At 41.8% G+C, this 26,835-nt stretch overlaps 3 protein-coding genes and 1 long non-coding RNA gene across 8 annotated transcripts in view; all 4 read left to right on the top strand.

Annotated features, from left to right (window-relative positions):
• LOC101465111 (uncharacterized) overlaps window positions 1-4,609 on the top strand; it is a 33,864-nt gene extending 29,255 nt beyond the window's left edge. For all 3 annotated transcript variants that reach the window (XR_001167765.4, XR_191430.5, XR_013093748.1), the window contains 2 exons: window positions 309-360; window positions 2,697-4,609. This is a non-coding gene — a long non-coding RNA (uncharacterized LOC101465111). The remainder of the gene's footprint in view (window positions 1-308; window positions 361-2,696) is intronic.
• A 2,000-nt stretch (window positions 4,610-6,609) lies between these two features.
• On the top strand, window positions 6,610-17,684 carry pparaa (peroxisome proliferator-activated receptor alpha a). 3 transcript variants are annotated; one of them, XM_004560806.6, is made up of 8 exons: window positions 6,610-7,562; window positions 11,271-11,490; window positions 11,866-12,020; window positions 14,413-14,551; window positions 15,358-15,557; window positions 15,641-15,904; window positions 15,993-16,236; window positions 16,340-17,684. In XM_004560806.6, exons 2-8 carry the CDS (start codon window positions 11,307-11,309, stop codon window positions 16,582-16,584), a joined length of 1,431 nt encoding a protein of 476 aa, XP_004560863.1. In that variant the 5' UTR covers window positions 6,610-7,562; window positions 11,271-11,306; the 3' UTR covers window positions 16,585-17,684. The 3 variants fall into 3 exon arrangements, with proteins under 3 accessions (XP_004560863.1, XP_004560864.1, XP_004560865.1); XM_004560807.6 differs by having other exon boundaries at window positions 6,613-7,562; window positions 15,644-15,904; XM_004560808.4 differs by lacking the exon at window positions 6,610-7,562 and adding an exon at window positions 11,720-11,768 and having other exon boundaries at window positions 11,279-11,490.
• Window positions 17,685-19,494: 1,810 nt separating this feature from the next.
• Window positions 19,495-21,094, top strand: cdpf1 (cysteine rich DPF motif domain containing 1). Its single transcript, XM_004560809.5, has 3 exons — window positions 19,495-19,671; window positions 19,934-20,045; window positions 20,493-21,094. Exons 1-3 carry the CDS (start codon window positions 19,556-19,558, stop codon window positions 20,619-20,621), a joined length of 357 nt encoding a protein of 118 aa, XP_004560866.1. The 5' UTR covers window positions 19,495-19,555; the 3' UTR covers window positions 20,622-21,094.
• A 486-nt stretch (window positions 21,095-21,580) lies between these two features.
• Window positions 21,581-24,988, top strand: LOC101466273 (cyclin-dependent kinase inhibitor 1B). The gene is made up of 3 exons (XM_004560810.5): window positions 21,581-22,944; window positions 23,247-23,409; window positions 23,581-24,988. Exons 1-2 carry the CDS (start codon window positions 22,542-22,544, stop codon window positions 23,378-23,380), a joined length of 537 nt encoding a protein of 178 aa, XP_004560867.2. The 5' UTR covers window positions 21,581-22,541; the 3' UTR covers window positions 23,381-23,409; window positions 23,581-24,988.
• The last annotated feature ends 1,847 nt before the right edge of the window (window positions 24,989-26,835 follow it).

The following is a 26,835-nucleotide window of genomic DNA, read 5'->3' as shown; positions in this document are numbered from 1 at the left end:
CTGTAGTAATTTCCTGGAGTTAGTACCTTTTTGAGAGATGAATCTAAGCTGCACTGGCAGTGAATGGTAATGCAGTTATCCCGTCTAAATTCAGTTACAGTATTCTGAGCTATGATCACTCTAACATATGCTACATCAGCCTTAATGATACACTTAAGTAACTGCTTGGCAGGTTTATGACCTGAGCGATACATGGACACCTTGCCGAGTGTGTGTGCACATGTGTGTGTTTTGTGAATAAATTTTAACAATGCTACACGCACAGACATGTGTAACTATAATTATCTGTTTTTCGCTTTCATTTGCAGAGTCATTACTTGGGAGTGACTTTATTTTTCCGTGCCAGACATTGATATCAAGGTTAGTCTAACATTTTTATTAATTTTCTTTAAAATTATATTCTTGTTATTGAATCCGTGTATGTTTTTGTAGCACTTTTGGTGTATATAGCAGCACCTATTTTGTGTGTGTACATGCCCGGACAGTCAAAAATCATTCGGGACTGCTTTCCATGATATAAGCACACAGCTCAGCGACCGCGGTTTGTTGTTAGTTTATCAAACACAACCGTCTCCAGCACACACCAGTGGCCGTAGCATCGTGTGATGCGTTTTGTCAAAACTCGTATCGGTGCGTTGTGTCTGTCGTGTCATCTGAAACGGTAAGTCTGTGCTGCAGCTCAAAGATAATCTCCTCAAAGGAAATTAGTCAGGAAAAATGGGACAGAAGAGCCGTCAGCCTAAAGGTCAAATGAAGATTAGAGAGAAACAGTACACGAGGGCACACCGGCTGGCACCCCGGAATTACACAAAGGCCTCATTGTCACAGGAGCCCTCGGGTCTGCGCACTCTCTCCCAGCATACTTAGGGAGACATGACACCTGTTGGTGGTTTTGATCAACTGCATGCAGAGCGACAGGACACCTCACACTTAAGATTTTTCTGATATTAAAAGACGACTTTGAGTCGCATACACGTCTAGAACATTTTCGGATCGGCGCTCTTCTGCACAAACACACTCACGGGTTTGGTTCAGGCTCGACTTTTTATCTCACCTCAGTTTCAGGCTTTCCGGCGGCACGGCTGACCGCGTGCCGTTAAATCAAAACGACAAATGAAAAAACAGCAAGCGGTGAAAAAAGCAATTACTCTTGATTTATATTTGCTGATTATTGTAACCCTCCAGACACACCGGCTCCACTCACTTCAAAGGGTGAATTGGTTAATCTCAAATAATTGTGAAGCTCAGTCCTGACAGTTTTACAGTTTATGGCACTGTGTATTCAAAATGTTGGATGAATGTATTTTTGGAAAGTTGTTTGCAAGTTCATGCCTAGATCGAGGATCTCACTTGCGCCTCTCTTTAGTCGTTTTAATTTTTTTTTTTTTGACAAACTGTAAAACAGTTGTGTTATCAAAAATGTTTTAATCACATTTAACAGACAATTATATTTTAATTAAATGCATTAACTAAAGAAAAGTGTTAATGTAATGCTTTTGGGCAATGTTAAAAGCTTTTTGACCCAAAATTACAAAAGAAACGAAGATTTTTGACTGACCTTGTGTTTTTAGGGTTAACGTTTTTGTGCTTTGCTTTCTGTCTCCACCCACTTCCAGTAGAGATTAATAAAATTCTGCTTGTTTATAGTATTTAATAACTTTTAATAAAAGCAGTCCTATGTATTCCAAAAAAAGTCGTCCTTTTCACTCTGGATAATTTAATAATTTTTTTTTTACGTAACATTTCTGAGTAAAATCAAAAGACATTTAACTGTGGTTAGAAATCTCAGTGACACATGCATAAAAACGTTGGTTCAGCAGAAGTAAACTGGAAAATACATTTGTCATAATTTACCTGGAATGACCCTTTAAGTAAAAGGGCCTCTCTTGTGTAAACCCGATACCCTGCATACACGCATTAGCAGTGCAAGTGAAACAGAGCTGCACACACAGTCAGGCCTGCTTATACCTCACAGGGTTGGACAGTAAGTAGCTCATATAGAGATTTGTGTGGCATTTATGGGATAAACGACCTGCAATAAAACAGCCACAAACTGGTGCGTGTACGTGAAGAGTTAAGGCAGTGACTCACTTTTATAAGTTTGACCCCCACCTCGCGCCCTCACGCCTCTCCCCTCCCCTCCGTCGCTCCCCAATTCGAGGGGGAAACCGCAGCAGAGCCGCAGCCTCTCCTGTCTCACTCAGGAAACTCCCTGAAACAACCACAACCTCGTCTGCTCGACCTTTCAGGCCAACACACACTCTGACATACAAATCTGCTCATTTGCAGCGAGGTTTCCTGCGACACACACACAGATGGGTTTACCATGAAGCACAACACACGACTTCAGAGTTTTGGAGTCACTTTTAATGGTGTGACTGTGTGTGTGTTCCTCTAATAAACTGCCAGGTAGCAATACAGAGAGATGCAACAGGATAGTCATGAATAATACAGCCACAGGATACTTGCACTCTCTACACATTCACATGCAGACATGCAAGCACCTGCAGTCGTGTGTTTGCACACTGGCACTGAAGGAGGCCCACGTATTGCTCTCTGTATCCATCGTGGATGACATGTGTGAACCCGCTGATATAGGTGCTCTGTTGTTTTCTGATGCTCCTGTGTTAGACAAGAAGTGAAAGTCTGACCTTTGAACAGAGAAGCGCAGCTCACTCTCTCCTCTCGTTTGTCAGCATCGAGACGAGGAAACCTGAGAGGAGGCGAGTTGACAGACCGCACAGACCTGCTCAGGGAAGATGACCTGCCAAGCTCAAGTGACATGCAGAGGAAGTGTTTTGAGTGTATTTTGTTTTGTTTTTTAATTACCACACATTTCGCATATTAAGCCTCTCCTTTAAATGTATAAAAAAAAAAAAGGAACCTCATGATCAGCTGGGGCCTTTCTGCATGGATGTTCTCCATGTGCCTGTGTGGGTTTTTCTGGGTACTTTCCTCCCACAGTGCATCTTAAGTTGGGTAAATAGTGATTATAAATGTGTCTGTGGATGTGATTGTGAGATGTTGTTGTGTGTCTGCGTGTGTTAAACCTCTGATAGATTGGCAGCTGGGTCAGGATTTAACAAGTTTAGAAAAAAAACAAACGGATTGAACAAAACAGAAATAAATATATGTTTCATTTCTTAAAATGTAAAACAAGCACTTTTTTGGACATGCAGTGTTTTATCTGTGAATTAAGTAAGTTTAAGTGCTGCTTCATGATGATGTTTTGCTAAGACTACAGAACTGGCTTTATTTAAAATTTTAAACATTTAATTACATTACCGTTTTCACATGACATTGAATATAGCTGCCTACATTACACACAGTACAATACACTAACAGTACAAGCACACAGAAGTTCAGCTTTGACCTTTGGAACGATGACAAAATCAACTTTATGAAGATCCACCTGTTTTTTCTGCCTTTAATTGGATGCTATGGTTTTTATCGGCACATTTGTGATGCTGTTGTTTTATTACATTGAATTGTGGTTGAATTTTACACACTTAACTCCACCCATTACAGCTTATCTGTAGTTAGTTTTTTTTTTTTTTAAAGTATTGTCCTAATTTCACAAAGGTCAGTTGTCGTTGAGTTTCTGTTCCCACAGGTCGACTGGGTGCGACTGGAGAGCCGTGCGAGAGTTAAACTGTCCTTTGGGGTGAGGTAGTAGGTTGTATAGTTTTAGGGTCATTCCCAAGCTGTCAGATGACTATACAACTTACTGTCTTTCCTGAAGCGGCTGTAATAACATCATCTTCATCATCGTACCCACAAGAGGATAAGAAGCATGACTTTTGAATTTGGACTCGTTTGTTTGTTTAACCTAAAATAATATGCAGATTTTTGTGGGAAATTGTTCTCTTTTTATTGATGCCTGTTGTTGTTGTTTTTTATTATTTTTTAAAAAAAGGTAAGTTCTGCTAGTCTGAAGTTGTAACCAGTGAAGCTTGTTCTCACAGCGTGTAGTAAATTTAGCGAAGTAATGTGAAATCTAGCCACTTTTACTTTTGCAGCTTTTTCATGTAACTTTTCCTGCAAGTGCATCCTTTTATGTGCAGCATGTAACATTTCAACTGACATTATCATGGCAATCCTCATTGCAATAATAAATAACAAAGTTGCTTTCAGTTTCATTTATGCAGCGATGCGGCTCGCGCACAAATCCTCTCCGTACCCGCCTGGGTGCTTTATGATGTTCGTACAGGGTGAGGTAGTAGGTTGTGTGGTTTCAGGGTTGTGATTTTACCCCATCAGGAGCTAACTATACAACCTACTGCCTTCCCTGGAGGGCAGCAATACATCACAGGAGCGCGCGCATCTTTGTCATTTTCCCTGCCTCTGAAAAATGGGACAGTCTCTTTTACAAAGGCCCACAAAAGACTGCCATTCGATCTCAAGGGTTCACGTGTATGGGTGAGTGGCGCTCACTCACACGACGCATTTCAGAGAGACAATCACTTTACACATTTGTAACTCGCACTGGGAAGATGGCATAAAAAAGGCATTTATTTAATTTTATTAGCATTCATGTTTTAATACTGCTTGTACTTTTCCCCCAGTAATTAAATAAAGACTGGACAAGAAATAATTGCTGAGCAAATAATGGCTGAAGTCTGATCTTTGTGCTGATAACAACTGTGCAACAGTAGAGTCTCCCTAGATGGGATATTTTCTTCGAAATGCTGCTTTAGTCTCTAATCCCTTTAAGGAGCTCATAATGCCCTGAAATTCTAATCCCCAAAGCCTCTGTGTCTGAGGAACATGTATCTTTTTATCTGTCTAGAAAAGTCTCCTAAAAAGCATGCATCATTTCTCTTTTGTTCTTTAAAACAAAAATCAATTGCATGGGATTTCTTCCAATTAAGATGTTAATACTGTGCAAGATTAAAGGCAAGTAAAACTCCAGAAAACAATTGAAGGTAGAGCAAACAGCCAAGAGTCATGCTGTTTTATGAAACCACACGTAGGAGTGCAGCTTTTGCTTTGAGTTTTCAAGCGACATCCCTGACCAAAGCTGATTCTGTAGCTCGCTGCTTAAAAACCATTTCGTATTCAGAAAAAATGAGCTTGTGTTTCCATCCCAGATGGAACGGGAGACCAGGTGCTGAGGTAAAACCAAAGAAAATCATAAATTATCACCCTGCCATTTGTTTGTGGGAGAACACGCTGAGCCACCATGAGGGGTTTTTATCGTCTACACTTACTGTGCAGGTCCACAGGAAAATATGACAGCCAAAATATCCTATTGTCATGCGTCATTTCACAGTAGATGGCGCCAGATATTAAATGCGGTGTTGTTGCTTTGCTGGAGACAATCGCAGTCTACACTAATTTGTTAGATGTACTTTAAGACGGGCTATAAATTTCTAAGGAGTTGGTACAGAATGAGGGTGTCCTGCTGACCTACATGTAGGAGGTCCAGGCAGGAAAGGAGGGCTGCTTTCTGCCAACTAAAGTAACCTTACAGCAGCACTGACACAACATCGTGCTTATGGTTGAAATAAAGTTAATTTTGCCACAGGTCAAGTATGTGTTCCATAGGGTCACAGTTAAATATCAAAAATCTTCCAAGTGTACACCATCAAATAAAAAACACCAGCTGGTAGCCACAGTATGAAGTGCCATTAGCACTAAATTGTGAAGGGAGGCTTTTTGGAGCAACCGTTTTAAAAGCAAGTACACACGCCTACCTTATTCATGCTATTAAATGTGTTTTAAAGAAGATGGGGATTTTTTAAGGTGTAAATAAAAGGCAAACACCTGAAAGATGCCCGTGATTTGTATCCCAGTGTGTGGCTTAGTAGGTAGAATGCCATTCAAACACTCAGACAGTTGTTATTTGGATTGCAACTGCAAATTAGGCTGACACTAAAATGACCTTCACTTTCTTACTGCTTAACTGTGAGCAGCATAACACCAAGAGACAGACTTATTTGTCATTTCCCAGCAATACTTGGACACAACACATATCTCTGATTGTCACCTGAAATGTGTGGCTTCACACAAATGCTACAATAGAGCAAGTTTTACACTAATGAACAAAAAGCTGTGAAAGAGAAGGTTTGGAATTAGAAGCAAAAGTTCATTCAGCTAGTTTGATTGTTTTAAATTGGTGGTGGGTGGGGTGAACCTTTAGACAAATTACCAAAAAAAGCAATGAGTCATCAATTTGCATATATGTGTTTTGCTACATCGAGCATGTCATGTATCAAATATTATATACTTGGCCTTAAAGGGTTTGTAAGGTTAAGTCATGGGTGTCAAAAATCATTTTACACTGTAGGCCACATATATCCCACTTTAGAGGGTAAGTGGGTCAGACCAGTGGAACTCCATGCCAGTGTAAAGAAGTTAAACCATGAACTAAATGCCACAGATTTCAACAGTACGTCTCAGTTTTTCTACACAATAAAGAAATGCTGCTGAAAATGGAAGAAATCTGTCAGCACGACTCTGTAAGTAACAGACTGGTAAAATTACAGTTGAAAATGGCTCGTTGCACACACTGTACTATAGTAATAATACTTCAAATATATATATGTATATATATATATATATATATATATATATATATATATATATGCAGTGGATCCACTATAAAAAAAATCTTCCTATTATGGATAATAAACAAAACAGGAACGTTTCTGTCATTTAATTCATTCTGATATTTGTTCATTAAAAATAGAAAACATAGAAAAAACAGAAAAATACTGTTAGAAGTCCCTTCACATTTTTCACTGCTGTCCAGTGGGCCAGGTTGGAGTTTTTGGCGGGCCGAGTTTGGCCCCTGAACCTCATGTTTGACACACTCACTGATACAGTAATTAGCCTGCAAATATAAATATTTACTAACTAAATTACAACCATCTTGAGTATTTTGTAAGGTCCTTAAAGATGAAAAGTGACCACTGTTAACTGCAGTACAATACGTCATAATAGTGTCACAAAAATATCCATTTGATACTTGCAGGATATTTGAAAAGCACACACTGCTTACAGCGAGATTATCACCAGACTGCCTGCCAGCGGGCAGGTCACTGGAAAAGCTGTCGTTTTATTGAGCATTCACGTAATTATTACTCGATAGTATGACGCTGCTGACGTTTTAATTACAGGAAGTGGTTTTGGAGGCGATCGGATGGCATTAATCTTACAGGCCCAGGCAGAGAGATCCAGTCGCCCTTCACCGGGTACAGATAAAGGAGATAATGCGCCTCCACACCGGTTCATCCTGCACCGAGCCACCAAGAAGGGATTGTGTCTTACCGAACAACCCCCCCCCCCCACCCCGCACACAATTCTCGTGTTCCGATTGGTTGAAACCATAGGTGTGTCAGGAGGTGTGTGCGCCATGTTGCGGTCCCTCTCTACGTTATTTCCTGCTGAGGATGACGTTTTTGACGGCAGGGAGGGAGGCAGCAGAGCCGATCAGCAGGCGCATCCGTGAGCGTCCCAGGCCCGAAGCAGCTCTCTCCTCCTCCTCCTCTGATAAAGCACAGGCGTCCATTCCGGCAGCGAAAGCTTGAAATGCTCCGGATAGCAGACTCCGAGCTGAGGTATTTACCAACATTTATTTCTATAATGTTATGTAACTGTGTAAGAAGCTCTCTGTGCAGTTGCCTGTTGATTCAACAAACTTTGTTATTCAATCGCGCAGAAAGTATAAGTGAAGTGGACACTGTGGCTAACTTTGTATCTCTTTTCTCTTAAAGCACACACACAGACACACAAACACACACTTGTCTTTAGTGAGCTGTATTGCGAGTGAGCTCTAGATAAACTTCCTTTAAGTCATGTCTTCATCTGTTGTGACTAAACCGCAGACGCACACTGGAAGGCACGCTTCCCCCTGCAGCCCCAGATATGCTTCTATGTCACACTCTGTGCAGCAATGCAAAGAGATACTTTGATGATGCAAGACTGATGTGGCTTTTACGTTTACTCTGTGCCTGATTTTTAAATTTATTTTTTCAATCTGTGGCCAGTGGATGACCTTGTTTTCGAAAAGTCCAAACAGCCGATCCAGATTCAGCACTGACAAATGTGAGCTGTTGCTTTTTTTTTTTTTTAATTAACAAAGGCTAAGAAAGGATGTGCAACTTTCCAGGTGACTAGAAATATGATGCCTTGTGTTTTGATTTTGGCTCCTTTGTATCGTCTGACGTGCTCTCTCCTGAGTCCAGCCGACGTCTCTGGCTGCAGCTCCTGTTTCCTCTTCTCCTTTAACCTAAAGATAGAGCCCTAAGGTCTGGGATCAAAGTTCCTCTGGGAGTTAAAACACAATGTCCTCTGAGGTAGAGGGGAAGCATGGGCTGGACTCAAACGGAAATATAGTCAATTAACTTTGCTGTCACCTTGTACTGGCTTTAATACATGAATGAGACAGGCCAGAGTTACAGGCATGATGAAACCATCAAAATACTGTGACATCCAACTAATCCATAACAAATGATAATAAAGTTCAAAATTTTTTAATAAGCTGTATTTAATGTAAACCCAAGAAAAGCTCCAGGAAGCTCTCACATTTTAGAAACTACAGCCTTAAAGTTTCACCTTTCTCCAAATTCCAAGACTTCACCAACAAATCGCCATACCCTCTGCAACATCCCTTCGATTTAACAATTCATTAAGCAGCGTGTAGTATGCCTTTTTAATTTATCTCTTATCCACTGTTACAGTGGTGGATATGGAGGTGGCATGGAAGGGTAGCTTCATTTTTTTTTTAAATTCAGTCTGATGTCAGTGTTAGCACATAACCTCCTGTTTGTGAGGGGCAGCCAATCAAAAAAATCAAAAAAAGCGTGGGGGTGATTAGAAAAGGAGAGGAGCAAAACCAATCACTGGGTGAACTGAGGGCTTGCATGAACACCTAGTGTAATATTATTAACTACTATTTCAAACTGTGAATTTTATACGTGTGTGTGTGTGTGTGTGTGTGTGTGTGTGTGTGTGTGTGTGTGTGTGTGTGTTGGACTCTAGACTCCAAGAAAAATAACAATATGTGGAAATGAGTATCATGGCTGGACTTTAACTCGTTGATCTGTGGTTTATCTGCTGTGTATTGTTGCAGAATGTACAGGAGTTGCTCAATCGACCCTTTGATGAAGAAATCTCTTTGAGCACCCAGGGGCAACAAATTTATCAGCGGGCACACGCTCTGCATCAAAGCAGTTTAACAAACCAGTTGGTCAGCAAGTTTGTCAATGACTGCCCAAAAAGTTTGCTGTGTTTTGTTAAAAAAGTCTTTAGACACAGGTATAATACACTCTGTATGGTGCAGTTGATGGCGTGCTGCAGGTGCCGGCACACATCTGTTTGCACACTCGTACTTATTTACCTGCATGGTGTCAGAGTCCTGTCACGACCTGTCCCCTAAATGCTGCAACACAAAGACTAGATAAACATACAGACGCATGCTCGGATCAATATAATCCTTGCTGATGGTGCTCAGGAGTTCACAGAGGGCATGTTTCCTAACACAGACAGGATTTTATCAACTTTTTTCAACCCCTTTTTTGTCATAGTGCATGCTTTAAGTTTAAAGTAGCTTAGACAGCGAAAGTTGTACAGTCACACTTGGGTTTTTTTCATGCGTGTCTTACAGATGTGTGCAACTGTGCAAGCTGAGATTGTGCATCGCAATTTCGGCAGATTTGATGTAATTAAAACACAGGTAAAATGGTAACGCAATACTGTAAAAAATGAATGAGTTGCATTTTAAGAGGGTTAGGAAAGCAGACCATCAATCTGAAACGCCTGTCTGCAGGGAAGACTTGTTTTTCTGCCTTTATCCTACAAACTGTGCGTCTGTGGTCACCTCCTTATTAGGTTTCGCATCCAAAAAATGCTTTGGATGGTTCTAATCTGCTTATCAAGAAAGTCTGCAGTAACATCTGCTGTTATAAATTACTGGAGGTTGGAGAGAGCACCTTACAGAACACGAACATTGGCCGTGGTGCTGTTGTGTTGCGTGATGGTTCAAACAGATGTCCTTTACCCCGCTGTGAGCAGCTGGGAGCTCCAGCAAACACCCACCCACACAACACGCAGCGAGATCCACTCTTGAAAGCAGACGTGCAGAAGAAGAGACAGGTCGACTGTTTACTTCTGTCTTGATTTTAATTCTCAAGAGACAAAAGTGACTTTAAATTGTGTGCCGTAGACCTAAAAGCTATTCACATAGTGTAAACAGTGTATATAATAGACACTATATGCTCCGTGCAGGTTCATATATCAGAGTGAAAGGCTTTGAATTTAGCTGTATGTGTGAATACTTTGGCTGAACAGATCGGGATTAAACGTGTGAAAATAAGTCATTTAGGATAATGTGCTGCTGTTGATTCACAAGGCACGGTTCACTTACGAACATAGTCCTCACAATACTAACTTAATAGAATTTTTCTTATGGCATTAGGACCCCGGTGGAGTGAAAGACAGTGCTTCATTTGCATTTTTCAGACGGTCGTCTCACATGTTTGACAATAAACATGCATTTCATTTTCTGTTTTAATATTTGCTGCTTGCTTGGTGCCTCCTGTGGAGTCATATTATGATGTTTTGTAAGAATGTGGTAAATGTTTCATTTGTGACCCACTGTTGAGTCCCTGAGAGGGTGTCCAGTGGATAAACCTCGGGATGCACTCACCGCTGTTTGTGTATTGTAAGATGAGATGAGAAATGCTTCATATATCAGCGCTTTAGTAGTCTTCATGTGAAAACACACTGCCTGAACTTGTCCATCTGTCCATCAACCAACCAGTCATCCATCGCTTATCTAGCAAATTGCATAACTGTATGAAAAGTTAAGCCAATGCATAAAATCTGATGGCCAGAAAGGGGATGGGGACTTCTAGCTGCACAAAGATGTCAAGTTGCATAGAAGTTAATGAGAAAACTACCATACTGCTCACTTGTTAATAAACACTTTCCTGATCTGCTAATGTTCTCAGTCACTAGTTGCATGTCTTATTTAATACAATATGATATTAATTTTGTACATTATAGTCCTGATAGACTCTTGCAAAGTACGCTAAACTTTATCATATAGCTTATACCTTATAAATGTGCAGTGGCTCTTAATTTCCTAGTTCCATCCAACCTTCGCTCATCACATCAAGTTTCAAAATAAACATGATGGAGATGGTCAATACGATCAGTTTGATGTTTAAAAGGAGTTTGTCCAAACATTAGCAGAGGTGTGCTTTCACACTCACAGACTTCATTTTCCTCATCCAAAATCTCTCTCTCTTTTTTTTTTTTTACAGTCTGGTGAGTGAGGGTTTGAATCCCTGATCTCTACCATGGCAGGGGATCACTACAGCCCCCCATCCCCACTGGGGGATTCCCTCCTGGGAAGTCCACTATGTGGAGACCTGATGGAGGATCTTCGTGATATCTCCCAGTCTATAGGAGATGATGCTCTGGGGTTTGATTTTCCAGAGTACCAGAGCACTGGTTCGGGGTCCAACAGCTCTGTCGCACTGGGTGAGTATGAGGGGTAGCTTCATCACCAGTTGAGATTGGTTTCCAAGAACATATGCCTCAGAGAATTAAAAAGCTATCTAACACCTTCTGTAGGGCTCTGGTCTACCTTGCTGTTTTGGTCAAGATTTGGAGCCTAATATGGCTTTAAATGACAATATTAGAAGCTCATTATTAGATCTGGCTTGACCCAAAGACCCCAATTTTAAAAACATATATTTACTCACATAAGTGCTACCCCAACTTCAACCCATCGGTGCCACTGGTGTACAGAGAGACAGGTAAGAAACTTGGTGGAAAGAATCAGGGGCAGGATCCTTAATCATGCCAAATGTTAAAACTTGTAACCTCTTGTCTTTTTTATCTTTTCTGCTGTAGAGACCTTGACCCCAGCCTCGAGTCCATCATCAGGAGTGTGCGGAGCAGCGGCTGGCCAAGATGAGAGCGGCAGCACCCTCAACCTCGAGTGCCGGGTGTGCTCTGACAAAGCTTCGGGCTTCCACTACGGGGTGCACGCATGCGAAGGCTGCAAGGTAAGAAACATGGGACTTAAACAGGGATCGTGTAGCCAGCTGGAGCACATCGACTGCATCATGCAGGCGTACTTTGGCGCGAGAAAGGCGATTAAAGGAGCGCAAAGATATTAACTTAATGAAAACACAGTTCACCTCACGGTTCTTTTGAATGGCACAGCTAAAAGTTTAAAAAAAGATGACGTGCATGCCTGAACGCACGCAGCACCAAAACACATACAGAAGCCTGGCAGCGCAGAGGCGCCTGACCTGGAGACCAGTGGAAACTTTCTGAGACACACAGCCGAGTCATGTGGGGTAGAGGACATGACGGCTAGGCCTGTCACCTCTGTCCTGGTTGGCACAGAGCCAAAGTCAATGACATTAATACACACACGCACATTTATAAACACACAGAGCAGCTACTGACACAGTGGACTGCTCTACTTTGCTAAATATTCCCTTTTGGGATTTGATGATTAGTAAAATGTAGTTTTTGCTGCTTTCATTTTTCCTTTATCTATGTTTTTGGACATTGGGTAAGTGAGACCGCTGGCCTCAGTAACCAGCGCACGTGTTAAAAACCATAGAGGACGGTCGCTGCGTTGTTTGTGCAGTCACATGAGATCATTGCACCCTCACAGCTGGCCGCAGGTTGTTGCTGCTAATCTGAGATTTATTTGCTACTTTTGCATGAGTTTTTAAACTCTGACCCTTTCTCCCTTTTGACGTCTCATGCTTTGCTTCTCTTTAATAAAGATCTTTCGCTTTTCCACGACATTGCCACTGATTGGAAATGCGATAAACATGTCTCTACTTCTGCATCTGCACATAGGTTGGGGGGGTTTTCTGATAAAAACCAATGACGGTTGATCACTGTGCTGGCTCTAATGCTAAAAAAGTGCATCTGGTGGATAATCTATTGCTGTCTAACTCTGTAGCTGCCCACGGGGGCTCTGTTTTACGACACACGTCTCATTCATCACCACAGTCTTGCTGTCAGAGCGGCTGCCAGCGTTGGCATGACACCTATCACCGTGTCACACAGCAGCTGCTGAAGCAGGGACGTGATGACCTTGAACTGTTGGACACTGCATATGTGACGGGGCGTGCTCTGACGGCACTGCTTCTAAACTCTCTGACTGCAGTAATCTTGCTTCTGATATGTCACAGTCACAGTTCGCGGTTACCATGCTGGATGGGCTCTGTGGAGTATTTTCAGCACCTCGCTTCAAAGAGAGGCGCTGTGAACGCGCTGTGATGTTGCCCTACCAGGGTTTAAGTCTGTGGTGATAATGGGCCTGAAACATTAGAGCAAAGGAGATATTATTAGAGTCAGGAAAAGCCTTTAGTGATAGAAAATTGAAAAAATGAGAGAGACTTTTGCTCCTAAGCGTTGCACAATCGTTCTCTTTGTTTATGTTGTCAGCCTTGCTGCTCGCCTCCCGGCTAAGATATCGCAGCACAGTACTGGCCTCTGGTTGTGTCTGTTTTTCCAAACACAAACATGCAGGGACATGTATGGCATAAACACACACATCTGTTTTTCCTCCTTCTGCAGCTCTGTAATGTTATGTAATGCATTTCTGATGACTGTAATATGGCCTTCAGTGCTTTCTATTGGCTGATTCCACCCACACAAAAGAGATTCTTTTGCTTAAAATTGACACAAAAGTGGTGTATGACGCATAATAAAACTAATAAAATTATAAAATAGCTGCTATTCAGCATAAATTCAGCCAGGTGTAAGATGATGTCTTTAATGACCATTTGGCCTGTTGGAAATTTTACTGATGTAAGTGGAGTATGCATTAGAATATCACGCGCCTTGCCTTATCTGAGGGCTATAACGTCTCCTCCAAAAAGAGATGTTCTTCAAAAAAAAGGTCAAATCTACTGCACATCTTTAGAGATCCTTTCCTTTAAGAACAGGTGTAATTTCCCTCAAATGCAATCCAAAGATATTAACATTGATCTTGCCAGAGCTTAAAAGGTGCACATTTAATACAAAAATGCATAAAATATGCAAACTGTTAACTGTTTTGTTCATGACTCTGAGCAGGGTGCTAATGCAAAGGCACTGGATCCCATTCACTAATATGTGCGTATTAATGTACTTTGCACATGCAATACTATGCAAGTCTTGAGCCATATTTCTTTAAATCTTTCTTGTAAAGTGGGAAACAGACTGCTGCAGTATAATGAAACGTGTGCAAGCATACATGGAAATAGAGTATATAAGACAAAAACAGAGTTTGTACAAAGGTGGTGCAAAATGTGTTTGCAGAGTACAAATGAAATCTGGTAAGAAAATATGGATATATTGTGCATTTTTTGCTTATGCAGTGTGGTTGAACGACGACCACTGAGAAAGCTAAGTGATAACGTCTTTTTGTTCTGTCTGTCACATCAGGGTTTCTTTAGGAGGACCATCAGGCTGAAGCTGGAGTATGATAAGTGTGAGCGGAACTGCAAAATCCAAAAGAAGAACCGAAACAAGTGCCAGTACTGCAGATTCCACAAGTGCCTCTCTGTGGGCATGTCCCACAACGGTAATGGAAAAAGTTGAAAGTTTGCAAAATATCAGCCAGTGTAGTCACAGTTACAGGATTAGAGTAAACAGTAAAACATATAATCTGAGAACAAGCTCAAGCAACCAGTGATAAACTTAAAGGTCAGGCTAAGTTTGCGAGCATTAGCTACCATAAGCTAGCTATTATAAGCTAACCAAAAGGGTAAAATTGTGATTCTACCTCTCAGACATCTGTTGATATGGAAAAACTGGTATCATACATCTTTTCCCCATATGTGGAACTAAGGTTGCAAGTATGTAACAAATTACTCTGATCAAAGCACTGCTGAAACATCGCAGTGAAAGAACTTGAGGGTGATTAGCCCGATGCACCGTGAACTGCCAATAAGAGTCTGAACATCCTCAGTCTCAACATGTGCTCTTTAAAACATCAGCAGGTTGTCGTTCCTTGGTAATTTAGCTCTACTTCAGTCAAAATGCTTTTGCTGTGACATCTGGCCCGTCGTCTGCAGTGAATGCTGGAGGGTCACTGAGTTTGTTGTGATGACCTCCCACTAGCAGCATCAGAAACATGAGAGGAACATGGCATGCCTCAGAAGAATAGAAATAGAACAGGATGTACCAGATCTGTTGTACGTGATTTTCTTTCTTTCTTTCTTTCTTTTTTAGGGTACTAGTGCATATTTGAATCCTTGAATCCTTGAATATTTGCTGAGGCAGCATAAGCCTTATGGCTCCATATGTCAATTTATTGTGCAATGTGAGGGGGAAAAAAAAAAAGAAAGTCCTGTGGCAATTTCTAATGACCAGTGTTTTATGTACCAGCCATCCGGTTTGGTCGTATGCCCCAGGCAGAAAAACTGAAGCTGAAGGAGGAAAGCAAGATGGTTGAGAAAGATGTGGAAAGTCCCTTAATGTCTGACCACAAGTTTCTGGTCAGGCAGATCCATGATGCCTACATGAAGAACTTCAACATGAACAAGGCAAAAGCACGGCTCATACTCACTGGAAAAACTAGCAAGCCGGTAAAGTGGAAAATAAAGTTTGAGAATATTCTCTGCTCTATATCTCTGCCCTCTGCCTCACCGACAGATTCTGTATTTCCCAGCAGCCTCTCATCATCCACGACATGGAGACGTTCCAGCTGGCGGAGAGAACGTTAGCGGTCCATATGACAAACAGCAACTATCCGGAGTCTGACAGCGTCCTCGGACAAGTGAGTCCGGCTGTGTCGTGCGGGGAGCTTCGGCAGAGGGAGGCCGAAGCCAGGCTCTTCCACTGCTGCCAGAGCACCTCAGTGGAGACTGTCACAGAGCTAACGGAATTTGCCAAGGCTATGCCGGGTTTCCAGAGTCTGGATTTGAATGATCAGGTGGGTTTCAGGTTGCCTTCTATGGTAAGAAGTGGAAGGAAGAGCAGATGAGTGTTCACATGCTATTGCTTTTCTATTTACCTTTTAGGTGACTCTCTTGAAGTACGGTGTTTACGAAGCCCTCTTCACACTCTTGGCCTCGTGCATGAACAAGGACGGCCTCCTGGTGGCCCGTGGTGGAGGCTTTATCACCCGTGAGTTCCTCAAGAGTCTCCGCCGACCATTCAGTGACATGATGGAGCCCAAATTCCAGTTTGCCACACGCTTCAACTCTCTGGAGCTGGACGACAGCGACCTAGCTCTTTTTGTGGCTGCTATTATCTGCTGTGGAGGTAAAAGGCCGATAATAGGTGGTAGAATAATAATTTAAAAGAGAAAAAGACATATTTGAATTTTCCTTCTTCATTATCTTGTCCTCCCCCACTGCTCCCAAAGATCGTCCAGGCCTGGTAGACGTACCTGTAGTAGAGCAGTTGCAGGAAAGCATTGTTCAGGCGCTGCGGCTCCACCTGCTGGCCAATCACCCAGATGACACCTTCCTTTTCCCCAGGCTGCTGCAGAAGTTGGCTGACCTCCGGGAGCTGGTCACTGAGCATGCTCAGCTGGTGCAAGAAATCAAGACGACAGAGGATACTTCCCTGCACCCGCTGCTGCAAGAAATATACAGAGACATGTACTGAGTATATGAACTGAGAAATGCATATGAATGTACAGGAAGGAACAGCAATGCAGCTTCTGAGGCTGCTGCACAAACCGGAGCAAAACAAAAATCTTTTTTTAAGGAGGGGGGAGGCAGCTTTTGTTGGGAAAGTGACTGCTTCCACTTCATTAAGAGGTCGCACAGTGGAAAGGGAGCGTTTTTTTTTAACCATAGATGTGCAGAGGTATCATTAAAGGGTTAATTTGGTTGACCAGCAGCACCAGAATGTCTTGGAGCTGAGTGCCTTGGATGCCAGCTTTTACACATGTGAAGAAAAGTGAATCTGAAGCAGGCTGTGCATATTATTTATGTACACATATCAAAAATATACCTGGGTATGACTGCTGACCTCATGTGTGCACTGAGGATAACTATGCCTGTGAACATAACAGATTAGGGCCCTCTGGATGTGGTTTATGTCATTTTCTTGTTCTGTTACTGCGTACTTGTGGCACGTTTGCTTTGACTACCTTGACAACTCGCAGAGAACTGATCAAGTGTCATCGTTACTTGCTGCACGAGTTCAGGTTTCTCCTGTTTTGGGCACAGCTTCTGCCTCCAACACATAACAGATAATTAGCCTTACTTCTCCCGCAGGCAATAATCTGTTATTTGATGTGTCATTTTTTTATTCATCCTCTGCCCTGCTGTTAAAAGCCAACACAGCGTGATAGCTCACTTTTTTTTCCTTTTAATTCAGATTTTCAGTGTTACAGAGTACATGTTTATGTACAAATCCTGCCATTATGTAAAACTAAATCTCAAGGAGAAAAATGTGCTAACAGCCAGTACTTTATATTTCCAATACAAACAAAATAATCTGTTAATTAGCTTGTGTTGTGTTTTGGAAATATAACAAGACTGCCTTAACCTCGGTGTAAGGGACGTGTGTATTTGCAGGCCTCAAAAAGAGGAGCTGATCACCTTATTTTTCTGTACTTGGACTCTGAACCGCGATGTAGCATTGCGAAGTTGTTGTGGGTCATAATGAAACATTTTATCTTTTATATATATATGTGTAAACTTGCTGTTGATGTTAAATGTGTTGTAGTCTGAAATAAACTAATCTATTTAACATCACTTTCTAAATGAAGCCATGAGCACTTCAGAACATACACCAAACTCTTTATGGTGGAAGGTTGTTTCTGTGACTTATTTCATTTTTTTCTTCATTGTTGGTAAATCAAATTCTGAGGTATTATGTATAAATTTTGACTTTTAATTCAATTCAATTTTATTTATACAGCGCCAAATCACAACAACAGTCGCCTCGAGGTGCTTTATATTGTAAGGTAGACCCTACAATAATACATACAGAGAAAAACCCAACAATCATATGAACAAGTACTTTGGCAACAGTGGGAAGGAAAAACTCCCTTTTAACAGGAAGAAACCTCCAGAACTGCCAGGCCCGGTTAGGGTGAGAAGAGGAAGACAAGATAAAAGACGTGCTTAAAGTAAAGTGAGTAAGCACAGGGTGGGCCATTTATATGGATACACCGTAATAAAACGGGAATGGTTGGTGATATTAAAGTCCTGTTTGTGGCACATTAGTATATGTGAGGGGACAAACTCCAGATCGGCGCACAGAATTTGCAGAATGGGCAAAACAAAAATTGGAACAGGACCCTCAGTTCACGCAGAAGATTTTGTTCAGTGATGAGGCAAACTTTTATGTGAATGGTGAAGTTAACAAACAAAACCACCGCTATTGGTTTGACACTAACCCACATTGGATGGATCCCTCCAAGACTGTTGGAACAACAAAAGTGATGGTTTGGTGTGGTATATGGGACCACGATAGTGGGTCCATTCTTCATCAATGGAAACCTCAAGGCTGCTGGATATTTGAAATTGCTACATGATTATGTGTTTCCCTCTTTATGCACTGAAGCTGGCACGTTCTCTGAGTTTTTCCAGCAAGACGGTGCACCACCACATTATGGGTGCCAGGTCCGAGCATTCCTAGATGAACAGTTTCCTGGAAAGTGGATTGGTCGTCGTGGGCCAGTTGAATGGCCCCCAAGGTCTCCCGATCTGACCCCCTTAGACTTTTATCTTTGGGGTCATCTGAAGGTAATTGTCTATGGTGTGAAGATACGAGATGTGCAGCACCTGAAACTACGGATACTGGATGCCTGTGCTGGCATTTCTCTTGCGGTGTTGCTATCAGTGTGTGAAGAGTGGGAGAAGAGGGTTGCATTGACAATCCAACACAATGGGCAGCACATTGAACACATTTTATAAGTGGTCAGAAACTTGTAAATAACTCATGAAAGAATAAAGTTACGTTGAAACCAAGCACACCATTGTTTTTCTTGTGACATTACCAATAAGTTTGATGTGTCACATGGCCTTCTTCCTATTGAAAAAACAAAAGTTGTATCCAAGATGGCCGACTTCTAAATGGCCACCATGGTCACCACCCATCTTGAGGAGTTTGCCCCTCACATATACTAATGTGCCACAAACAGGACTTTAATATCACCAACCATTCCCGTTTTATTACGGTGTATCCATATAAATGGCCCACCCTGTACTTACTCAGAAGTTTAAGTCAACAAGTCAAAAATCTGAGATATTAACTTGATATTTTGACTTAGCTCTTCCTGCCATTTTTCCCCTTTCAGTGGTGAAAACAAGCTTTCACATTTCGTTTGTCTGAAATAAATTATGATTAAATTATTATTTCATTGGCTAGAAAAAAAAAAAGAAATACATAAATAAAATAGAAACTTTTACCTACTGGACTTACATTTTGACTGTAGGAAAAGTACTTTTTGCTATTCATGCTATCGCTTGAAACTTATTATTATCGCTTTACAGCGCCATCATATTGTAATACTTTTGGTTGTCTTACCGCTCCAGTCCAGTCGGTGGCGGTAAAGCTTCACGAAACAACACTGACGGACTGGAAGAGAAAACCAGGAACTGACTTTCTGCTGTGAGCGATGGAGGAAAAGGCTGCTAGTGATAACCCTCAAAAAACATTTACGTGCCAGTTGTGCAGTTTAACTAGCCCCTTTACTTACTACGGACAGAAACCGCCTAACACCAGAGCTATCGTGTAAGTGAAAATGAAGCAAAAAACAAACAAAAAAACAACCCGTACCATTTTTAGAGCTCTGGTGTTAGCAAGGCTAACGCTAATGTTGTTAGCCGCTATGTAACTAACTGCATGCTGCGTTGAACACGGAGAGAAATAAAGTGCCCAGCGGTGACTAGACTGCACTTGCAGCAGAATAAGGCTTGAACTATGTACATGTGCCCTTCATGACTTAAAGATGGGCCAGAGTTAAGCATGTGTGTTGTTGTCTGTCGTTCGTCAGGCTGCTTGAGGAGTGTTTTATCACCAAGGACCCCTTCAGTCCGGACAGGGAGAAGTTTCTAGTTTTGGGGTCCATTTGCAGCCTTTGTGGCACTTGTGTCTGTGTTGGATCGGTAAGATGTCTCATGATATGGTCAGAATATTTTCCTATCATTTAATCTCACCCATATTAAACCGTGTTGCTAAGCTGCAGACAGGGTTCAAGGTGACAAATAAAGAACCTTGAACAAACTCAACCAGGAGGACTGTCCTCAGCTGTGGGCCGAACGTCCTTTTTGGATTTTAAACCCTGTGCTTTTGTCATAATTTTCCACTTGCAGATGCATGTCTGTGGTTTTGATATTTTGCTCAGATGACTCTCCGATCATGTGGCTGAAATGCTGAGTGGGCTTCATGGTTCTAAATCTCTTGCAATCAATATTCAGTCTTACAAGTGGATGGTGAAAATAAATCAAGTCCAAAGAGTAGTGGCACCCACTACCTTTTGGACTTTACTTATGCAAACATGGAGAGCCAAATGCTGAACTTTTGTCATTTCTGTTTCCTTCTCACTTTGTTAGGACTGCAGCCTTTTCTACACCAAGAGGTTCTGCGTGCCATGTGTGAACAAGCACTTGGACCAGTTTCCCCATCAAATTCAGGTCGAGCTGGCTAAGAAGAAGCAGAGTGCAAAGGCTGCAGTGTCATGAGATCGGGAAAGGAGTCCACAACACGTGTGTGTAAAGATGACCACGCTGGACCAACCAGGAAAACAGTGGTTTACACTGTGAATCAGACTGATCGACTTTCCTGCTGGATGTTATTTATTTATCTTAAAAGAGATCGATAAGGGTGACATCTTATTAGGTTGATGGGCCTTCCCAGCCAGTTGCTTGTGGAGGCCAGTTTGGCAACTATTCTGGGAAAGAATGTGAACTATATGCACTGTGCGATTCCACAAACAAGTATAGCTACCATGTAACTGTTTTAGTGGCAGAATGTGGCACAGTTGCATCATCCCCTATTAGTTACATTTAGCTGTTGCGTTAAGCATTTACTCCCATTTTATTTTATTTTTTTACTTGAAGCATACACAGCATTGAATCCGCATCTCTGCTTCCATCTGCATAAACTTGAGCAGTGTCTGTGAAGCACCATTAAAATAAAAACATCGCCTTTTGCATCGGCTGTCTGACTTTTTCACTTATTATTCCAGTTTACCTGTCCTGAGTCCAGCATTCACTTCAAGGATTGTTCCCTACAGCACCACGCACCGTTTACAGCAGCATAAACACATTATGGATTAAACAGCGATAACATCGATATAACGCACACACTCGCTGTGTTTATCCCTACATGTTCAGAGGCTTCTCGAGGGCTAATTGAAGCAGCATGGTCTTGCAGGCAGGCCCCAGAGGGTTTTTTTTTTACTGGCATATGCTTGCAGAGGAATGCAGATGACACTGAGTTTAAGTTTCCCTTTGATTATTACAGGATTCCTACAAAGCCCACAGAATCCCAATAAAGTTGATGATCACTAGTTAAATAATGACTTTTTTTTAACAAATACAAAATGAGAACTCTTAGGGGGGAAATTGGTGTGAAACTGAAAGTGATTTTTTTTTAAGTGGTTTCTATTTTCTGTTTAAATTCTGAGCACGCACACGAGCAATTACAGCCAGTGAAGCACACAAACCAGCCCTGTGGCACCAGTGGCGAAGTCTGACAGCGATAGGCACCGAGCCAACGATGACGAAGCCCTTCGCTGATGTCACTGGAGGGTGAGTGGGTGCCTCGTTTCTTTTTTTCGCCCCCCCTTTTTCTCGCACTTTTCTCGCATTGGAGCCCCCAGGTGTCCTTCAGTGACCTTGGAGCTGTAACTGAGCAGAGCTACAGTGATCGCATTAAGCGTGTCCAATCTGCTTACGTGACGCCAAATCAAATCATGCAGCAGTATCTGTCAGCACTCGCACAATCGTTTGGTGACCGATTGCCGCCGCGGTCCCGTACTCGGAGCGCTCTCTCTGCCCGGTAATCCCGGTGTCAGGTGTTAACACGTGAGGTCTGATCTTCACCCCGCTGCGCGCTCTCTCTCTTTTATTTTTAGCGATCGTGCTAATGAGAGAGATAAAACAACACCTTAAATTTGTAACTACACCCTTCCTTCCCTGTCTCCTGACTCCCGTGTGTAACGAAACGCAGTAATTAGGCCATATTCATGTGCACAGTTATTCCAGCTCCGCTCTGTGTAAGAGTTTCTGGGCGGTTCTTAGTTCAGACCAATGAATCGCCTTCTCTGTTTAAATAGTCCTTGATGTCAACTTTTCTTCTACACTCGGAGCTGCCTCTAACGCCATGTTGGCTCTTATGACTTGATGTGTTTTCATCTGCCTTACTACGGAGTTGACAGGAGTGGCTGTGTTAAATCCCCCTCCTCTTCCTCCACACACCCACCCAGCCAGCCTCCCGTGCGCCTTCGGAGACGCTTTTTCCCCCACCTCTGAAATTTTTTTTTTTTTGGATGATACGCGCGGAGCATGCATGCATCATTCCCGTGACTGTCCGTTTGAAAGGAATACTATTTCGGAAGCAGCGATTTGAAGCACGCGTGTGTTGTTTTTCGTCGTTGTATGTGCAACAAAATGTCAGATGTTCGCCTTTCTAACGCGAGCCCGGTGGAGAGGGTGGATGCTCGGCAGCAGGACAACGTCAGAACTTCGGTTCGCAGAAATCTTTTCGGTAGACCGAACCCAGAAGAGATCCGCAGGGATGCGGAGAATTCGGCGCGAGAGGAGGTGCAGCGTTTCAGGGAGACTTACGATTTCGATCTGGTGGAAGGCAGGCCGCTCGCTCCGCGCAGTTACGACTGGGTGCAAGACGACGACGCACCGGAATTTTATAGCAGGCAGCCTCACAGCAGACCGAGAGGCTCTCCCGGAGACAGCGACCGGCTGGATAACGACGGCGGTGACAGGCCGTCGGGTCTCCAACCAGGCAAAAACGGTTCGAAGAAAAGGAGTGCAGAAGATGCAGGTGAGAGCTGTCATCTTTTTAGTTTTGATTGGTTTTATTTGGGCGTCTCGGAGGTGCAGCAGTTGTGTGTGTGTGTGTGGTTCAACCACCGTCTTATTTTGAGTTGTTACTGAAGGTGAAACTTTGCGGGAAGTTCTCTGAGAACCAAAAACACGCCATATTACTGATGCACACCGTTTCCTCCTCGGGCAGCTGATCGCACAAATGCGTCTGGTGGCTTTTAAAAATGTACTCCACGCGACAACATCCTGATAACTTTTTATGCGTGTGCTCCCCCCCCCCCCCCCGCCCCTTCACTACAGACTCTTGCTCCACCGAGTGTTTGACTAAAAGGTCGCGTAGTAGAGATGGTGGCGACGACGATGACAAGTCGGACGGTGCAGGAAGTCAGACGATAAGAGCCGCGGAGGAGAGACCCGGCAGACTCGAGGTCTGAGCGGTGCTTCAGCGGGCAAACAGCGCCAGGTTAGGAGTCAGTGTCTGCACAAATAACCCAGCATGCTATTTATGCGTCATGTCATGTAAACACAGTGTTTCTGAGTATGACTGGTCAACCCTTTATTGTGTGTGCGTGTGAATAACTGCCTTTTTCCATTGTACCATTCAACAGCCTCGTTTCCTCTTTATGTCCCACAGAGCAGAGAGGAGAGACCTGTTGCTGATGGAATACTGTAGCTTTTTTCTCATCATCTGACAGAGGGGAGAGATTTTTTTTAAATTATTATTATTTTTATTTTATTTTTTTAAAGCAACCTTTTCCTGCAGAAGAGAGGAGGGAGAGGCTGCACAAGCACTGAACATGTACACTATCAAGTTTTGGCACTCATATGAATTAATTTGCCTCAGAAGCAGCAGACAATGTAGCATTGTGCAAATTGATTTTTGCTCATTTGTTTTGTATCTACTACCTATGTTTCAGATGTAGCACATAAAAAAGCATATTATGCTTTTCATACTTTTTTTGTTAATTGTGTTTTAAGTGTAAGTGTGTGAATTTGACATGGGAAGTTGCAGTGCAATTTCCAACAGAGAAATATTATTTTTGTTATAGTGGTCATTTAAAAAAAAAATCATTATTCAGGTAATTGATATAAGTAAAAAAAAAAGAAAAATAAATAAATGCAGATTAAAAAAAAAAAAAAGTCAGGGTTATGTGGAAACAAAATGTCTTCACTTTTTCTATGGCTTTATTCTCCCAGTGTTAAATATCTTTATTTTGAAGGTCCAGATGGCCACACTGTAAGTTGAAGGTCCATCTAACTGGGAATAGCCATGACAGATAAAGTTTACACACAGATCATGTCTCCCTGTTTCCCAGTTTTATGTCATTATTTTATTATAATATTTCTTTTAAGGATGGGGGAGGCCCAAAGTTTGTGCCTTTAAAAAAAAGAAATTCTCTGGGTGAGGGGTGGGAGGGGAGGATGGCTAAACTGCTGAGCAATATCCAACCAAATTTTTTTAACAGTATTTGCTAATAATCCTAAGATTTAGCTTTTATTTTGAAATTAGGTAAGTTCATATTCTATTTACTTTTAGGCCACATATCCTTCCCCTTAGTAAGTAATGCATGTTGTCCAGGTCAACATAGATAAACTATGTTTTAAAAAAAAATCACTGGGCCTTTTTCTTTTATGCAAATATGTGAATCAAAGATTTGTCTTTGTGGTGTGGAATTCATGTGGAACATGCAATTGCACTATTCATTTCTCATTTTAAGTGAGGGCAGAAAAACAAAGTGACACCACCTCACTCGGTGTAAAACTTTGAAGTGTACCTGTGTGCCTCATTTTTTTTCTGTCTTTCTTTTCTTTTTTTTTCTTTTTTTTGAAAAACACTGAAAAATTATACTAACTTATTTATGTTGAGCTTTTTTTTTTCTTTTTCTATCTTTTTTTTTTTTTTTCGTGGATGTATGTATAGCTTCCCAAAGCATAATTTTTTGCATTTTTTGTAAATATATATTTTCATTATTGTTTTTAAGATAAATAAATAAAATAGCAAAACTGAGCCTAATAATTGATTTTATACCCTGTGCTTGTGTTTTTTTCCCCCCTATTTTCTTTAAAATGCAGCTTGATTAATTAAAAGAGCATCGCTTGTATACTAGAACCAAAAGCCGCTCCACCCTTCACAAACGCCCTAAGTTTAGTGATCCGCCCATGTAAACTACAAGACTGATCATAGTAATTATCAAGTCTTAGGCAAAGACCTGGGGTATTACCACATTGGAGAATAATTGTTCCTTTCAGCATGTGGAATGACAAAGCAGCTCTAGCTACACAATAAGAAACAGTCAAATCACTCAGTGAAGAAGTATTTGTCACACTTTTTTAAGACACTTTACTATTAAATAATGTGCAAAATGAACTCTGCTTCCTATGAAGCTACTGCTCAGTAATCTTACATATCTTGTATGCTGCAGGACTAAATCCCTTATGCCGCAGCAGAGTGCAGACTGCGACTGTGCTCGAGCTTTTTCAGCTAAGCTCTGCCTCTAAAGTTGAAAACAACAAGGGTATGTCCTGAGGAAAAGAGAGGGAGAGAGAGAGAAAAAAACTTTTTTTTTTTTTTTTTTTTTAGTTATTGCCCTTCCCTGTCTCCAATCACAGCAGAGAGAAGAAAAGCAGACCACTTAGGAGCCAGCCAGTCAGATAGCTGTGGGAGGGAGCTTTGGACAGAACAGGCTATTCCTTTCATAAGACACAAACCACCCAATTAGTTTCATTGGCTGACTCTTTCCCGTTGATACCAGTGTCTAGGAGTTAAACAGAGTGAGTGAGCGAGACAGCTTTCCCTATGATATACTGGCTGTGAGTGTCTGCAGTCATTTTGAGCTAGCTCATGCCCCTTCTGTTAACTTTTACAGAATTATAAAAAAAAATTCACATGCTTTTAACCATAAGTGTCAATTTGCACTACAATAATAAATTGCATCAGCATTAATCTGACATTTATCCACTCAGGGGAAGTTTTCAATTGTCTTTCCTCTGGTTCGGTGTACTTTATGTGTATATTAACTATTAACTGTTTAATAAGCTCTTAACACTTCTGCCATAATCGCTCACTTTAAAGAACAGCCTTTTCCGGTTCCTGAAAGTAGGTTTTGTGCTGCTTACGAACTTATTTTTCACCCGTTTAAACCCAAACTACAGTCATGTTAAAAAAGGGAAGTTTTCACAGGATTGTGTGAAACATTAAATAAGCCCCCTGATTCAGCAGCTTGTAGAATCAACTTTAGCCACAATAACTTTAAGTCATTGCTTTCTGCACGACTTTATCAGTCTTTATCAGCGGAGGATTTCTGTCCCGCTTTGCTTCAGTTCACTGAGGTTTGTGGGTATTCGTTTATGCACATCTTTCTTAAGATCCTGCCACAGTATTTGAATCAGGTTTGAGGTCTTGGCTTTGACTGGGACACCTTGATTTTTCTTTCTTTTTCAGCCATTCTGTAGTAGAATTCCTGCTGTGCTTAGATTCATTGTCCTGTTGCATGATGCAGTTTCAGCCAAGCTTTAGCTGTTAGACATATGGCCTCACATTTGACTCTAGAATACTCACACTGGTAATACAGTGGAGTTCATGGTCAGTTCAGTGACTGCAAGGTTATCATGTCCTGTGGCTGCAAAATAAGCCAAAATCCCCACCATGCTTGACAGTTGGTATGAAGTGTTTGTGCTGACAAGCTGTGTTTGTGTTTTTGACAAAGTGATGCTGTGCATGATGGCCAAACATCTCCACTTTGGTCTCTTCTGTCTAAAGGACATTGTTCCAGAACACTTGTGGTTTACTCAGATGCAACTGTGCAAACCTGCCATGTTCTTTTTAGAGAGAAGAGAGAAGTAGAGAGAAGTCTTTAGAGAGAAGTCTTTTTTTCCTAATCGTGCTGTC

The sequence above is a fragment of the Maylandia zebra genome, linkage group LG17 (genome assembly GCF_041146795.1).
Source record: "Maylandia zebra isolate NMK-2024a linkage group LG17, Mzebra_GT3a, whole genome shotgun sequence".
NCBI lineage: Eukaryota > Metazoa > Chordata > Actinopteri > Cichliformes > Cichlidae > Maylandia > Maylandia zebra.
This window is presented reverse-complemented; position numbering and strand designations above follow the sequence as displayed.

What these genes read in the sequence shown, in the direction of transcription:
- pparaa (XM_004560806.6), top strand. Translation starts at nt 11,307, where the DNA reads ATGGCAGGGGATCACTACAGCCCCCCATCCCCACTGGGGGATTCCCTC. An exon ending in GTCTGGATTTGAATGATCAG is followed by an intron (nt 15,905 to 15,992) that starts GTGGGTTTCAGG and finishes TTTACCTTTTAG; the next exon opens with GTGACTCTCTTGAAGTACGG. An exon ending in TGCTATTATCTGCTGTGGAG is followed by an intron (nt 16,237 to 16,339) that starts GTAAAAGGCCGA and finishes CTGCTCCCAAAG; the next exon opens with ATCGTCCAGGCCTGGTAGAC.
- cdpf1 (XM_004560809.5), top strand. Translation starts at nt 19,556, where the DNA reads ATGGAGGAAAAGGCTGCTAGTGATAACCCTCAAAAAACATTTACGTGC. An exon ending in CCTAACACCAGAGCTATCGT is followed by an intron (nt 19,672 to 19,933) that starts GTAAGTGAAAAT and finishes GTCGTTCGTCAG; the next exon opens with GCTGCTTGAGGAGTGTTTTA. An exon ending in CTTGTGTCTGTGTTGGATCG is followed by an intron (nt 20,046 to 20,492) that starts GTAAGATGTCTC and finishes TCACTTTGTTAG; the next exon opens with GACTGCAGCCTTTTCTACAC.
- LOC101466273 (XM_004560810.5), top strand. Translation starts at nt 22,542, where the DNA reads ATGTGCAACAAAATGTCAGATGTTCGCCTTTCTAACGCGAGCCCGGTG. An exon ending in AAGGAGTGCAGAAGATGCAG is followed by an intron (nt 22,945 to 23,246) that starts GTGAGAGCTGTC and finishes CCTTCACTACAG; the next exon opens with ACTCTTGCTCCACCGAGTGT.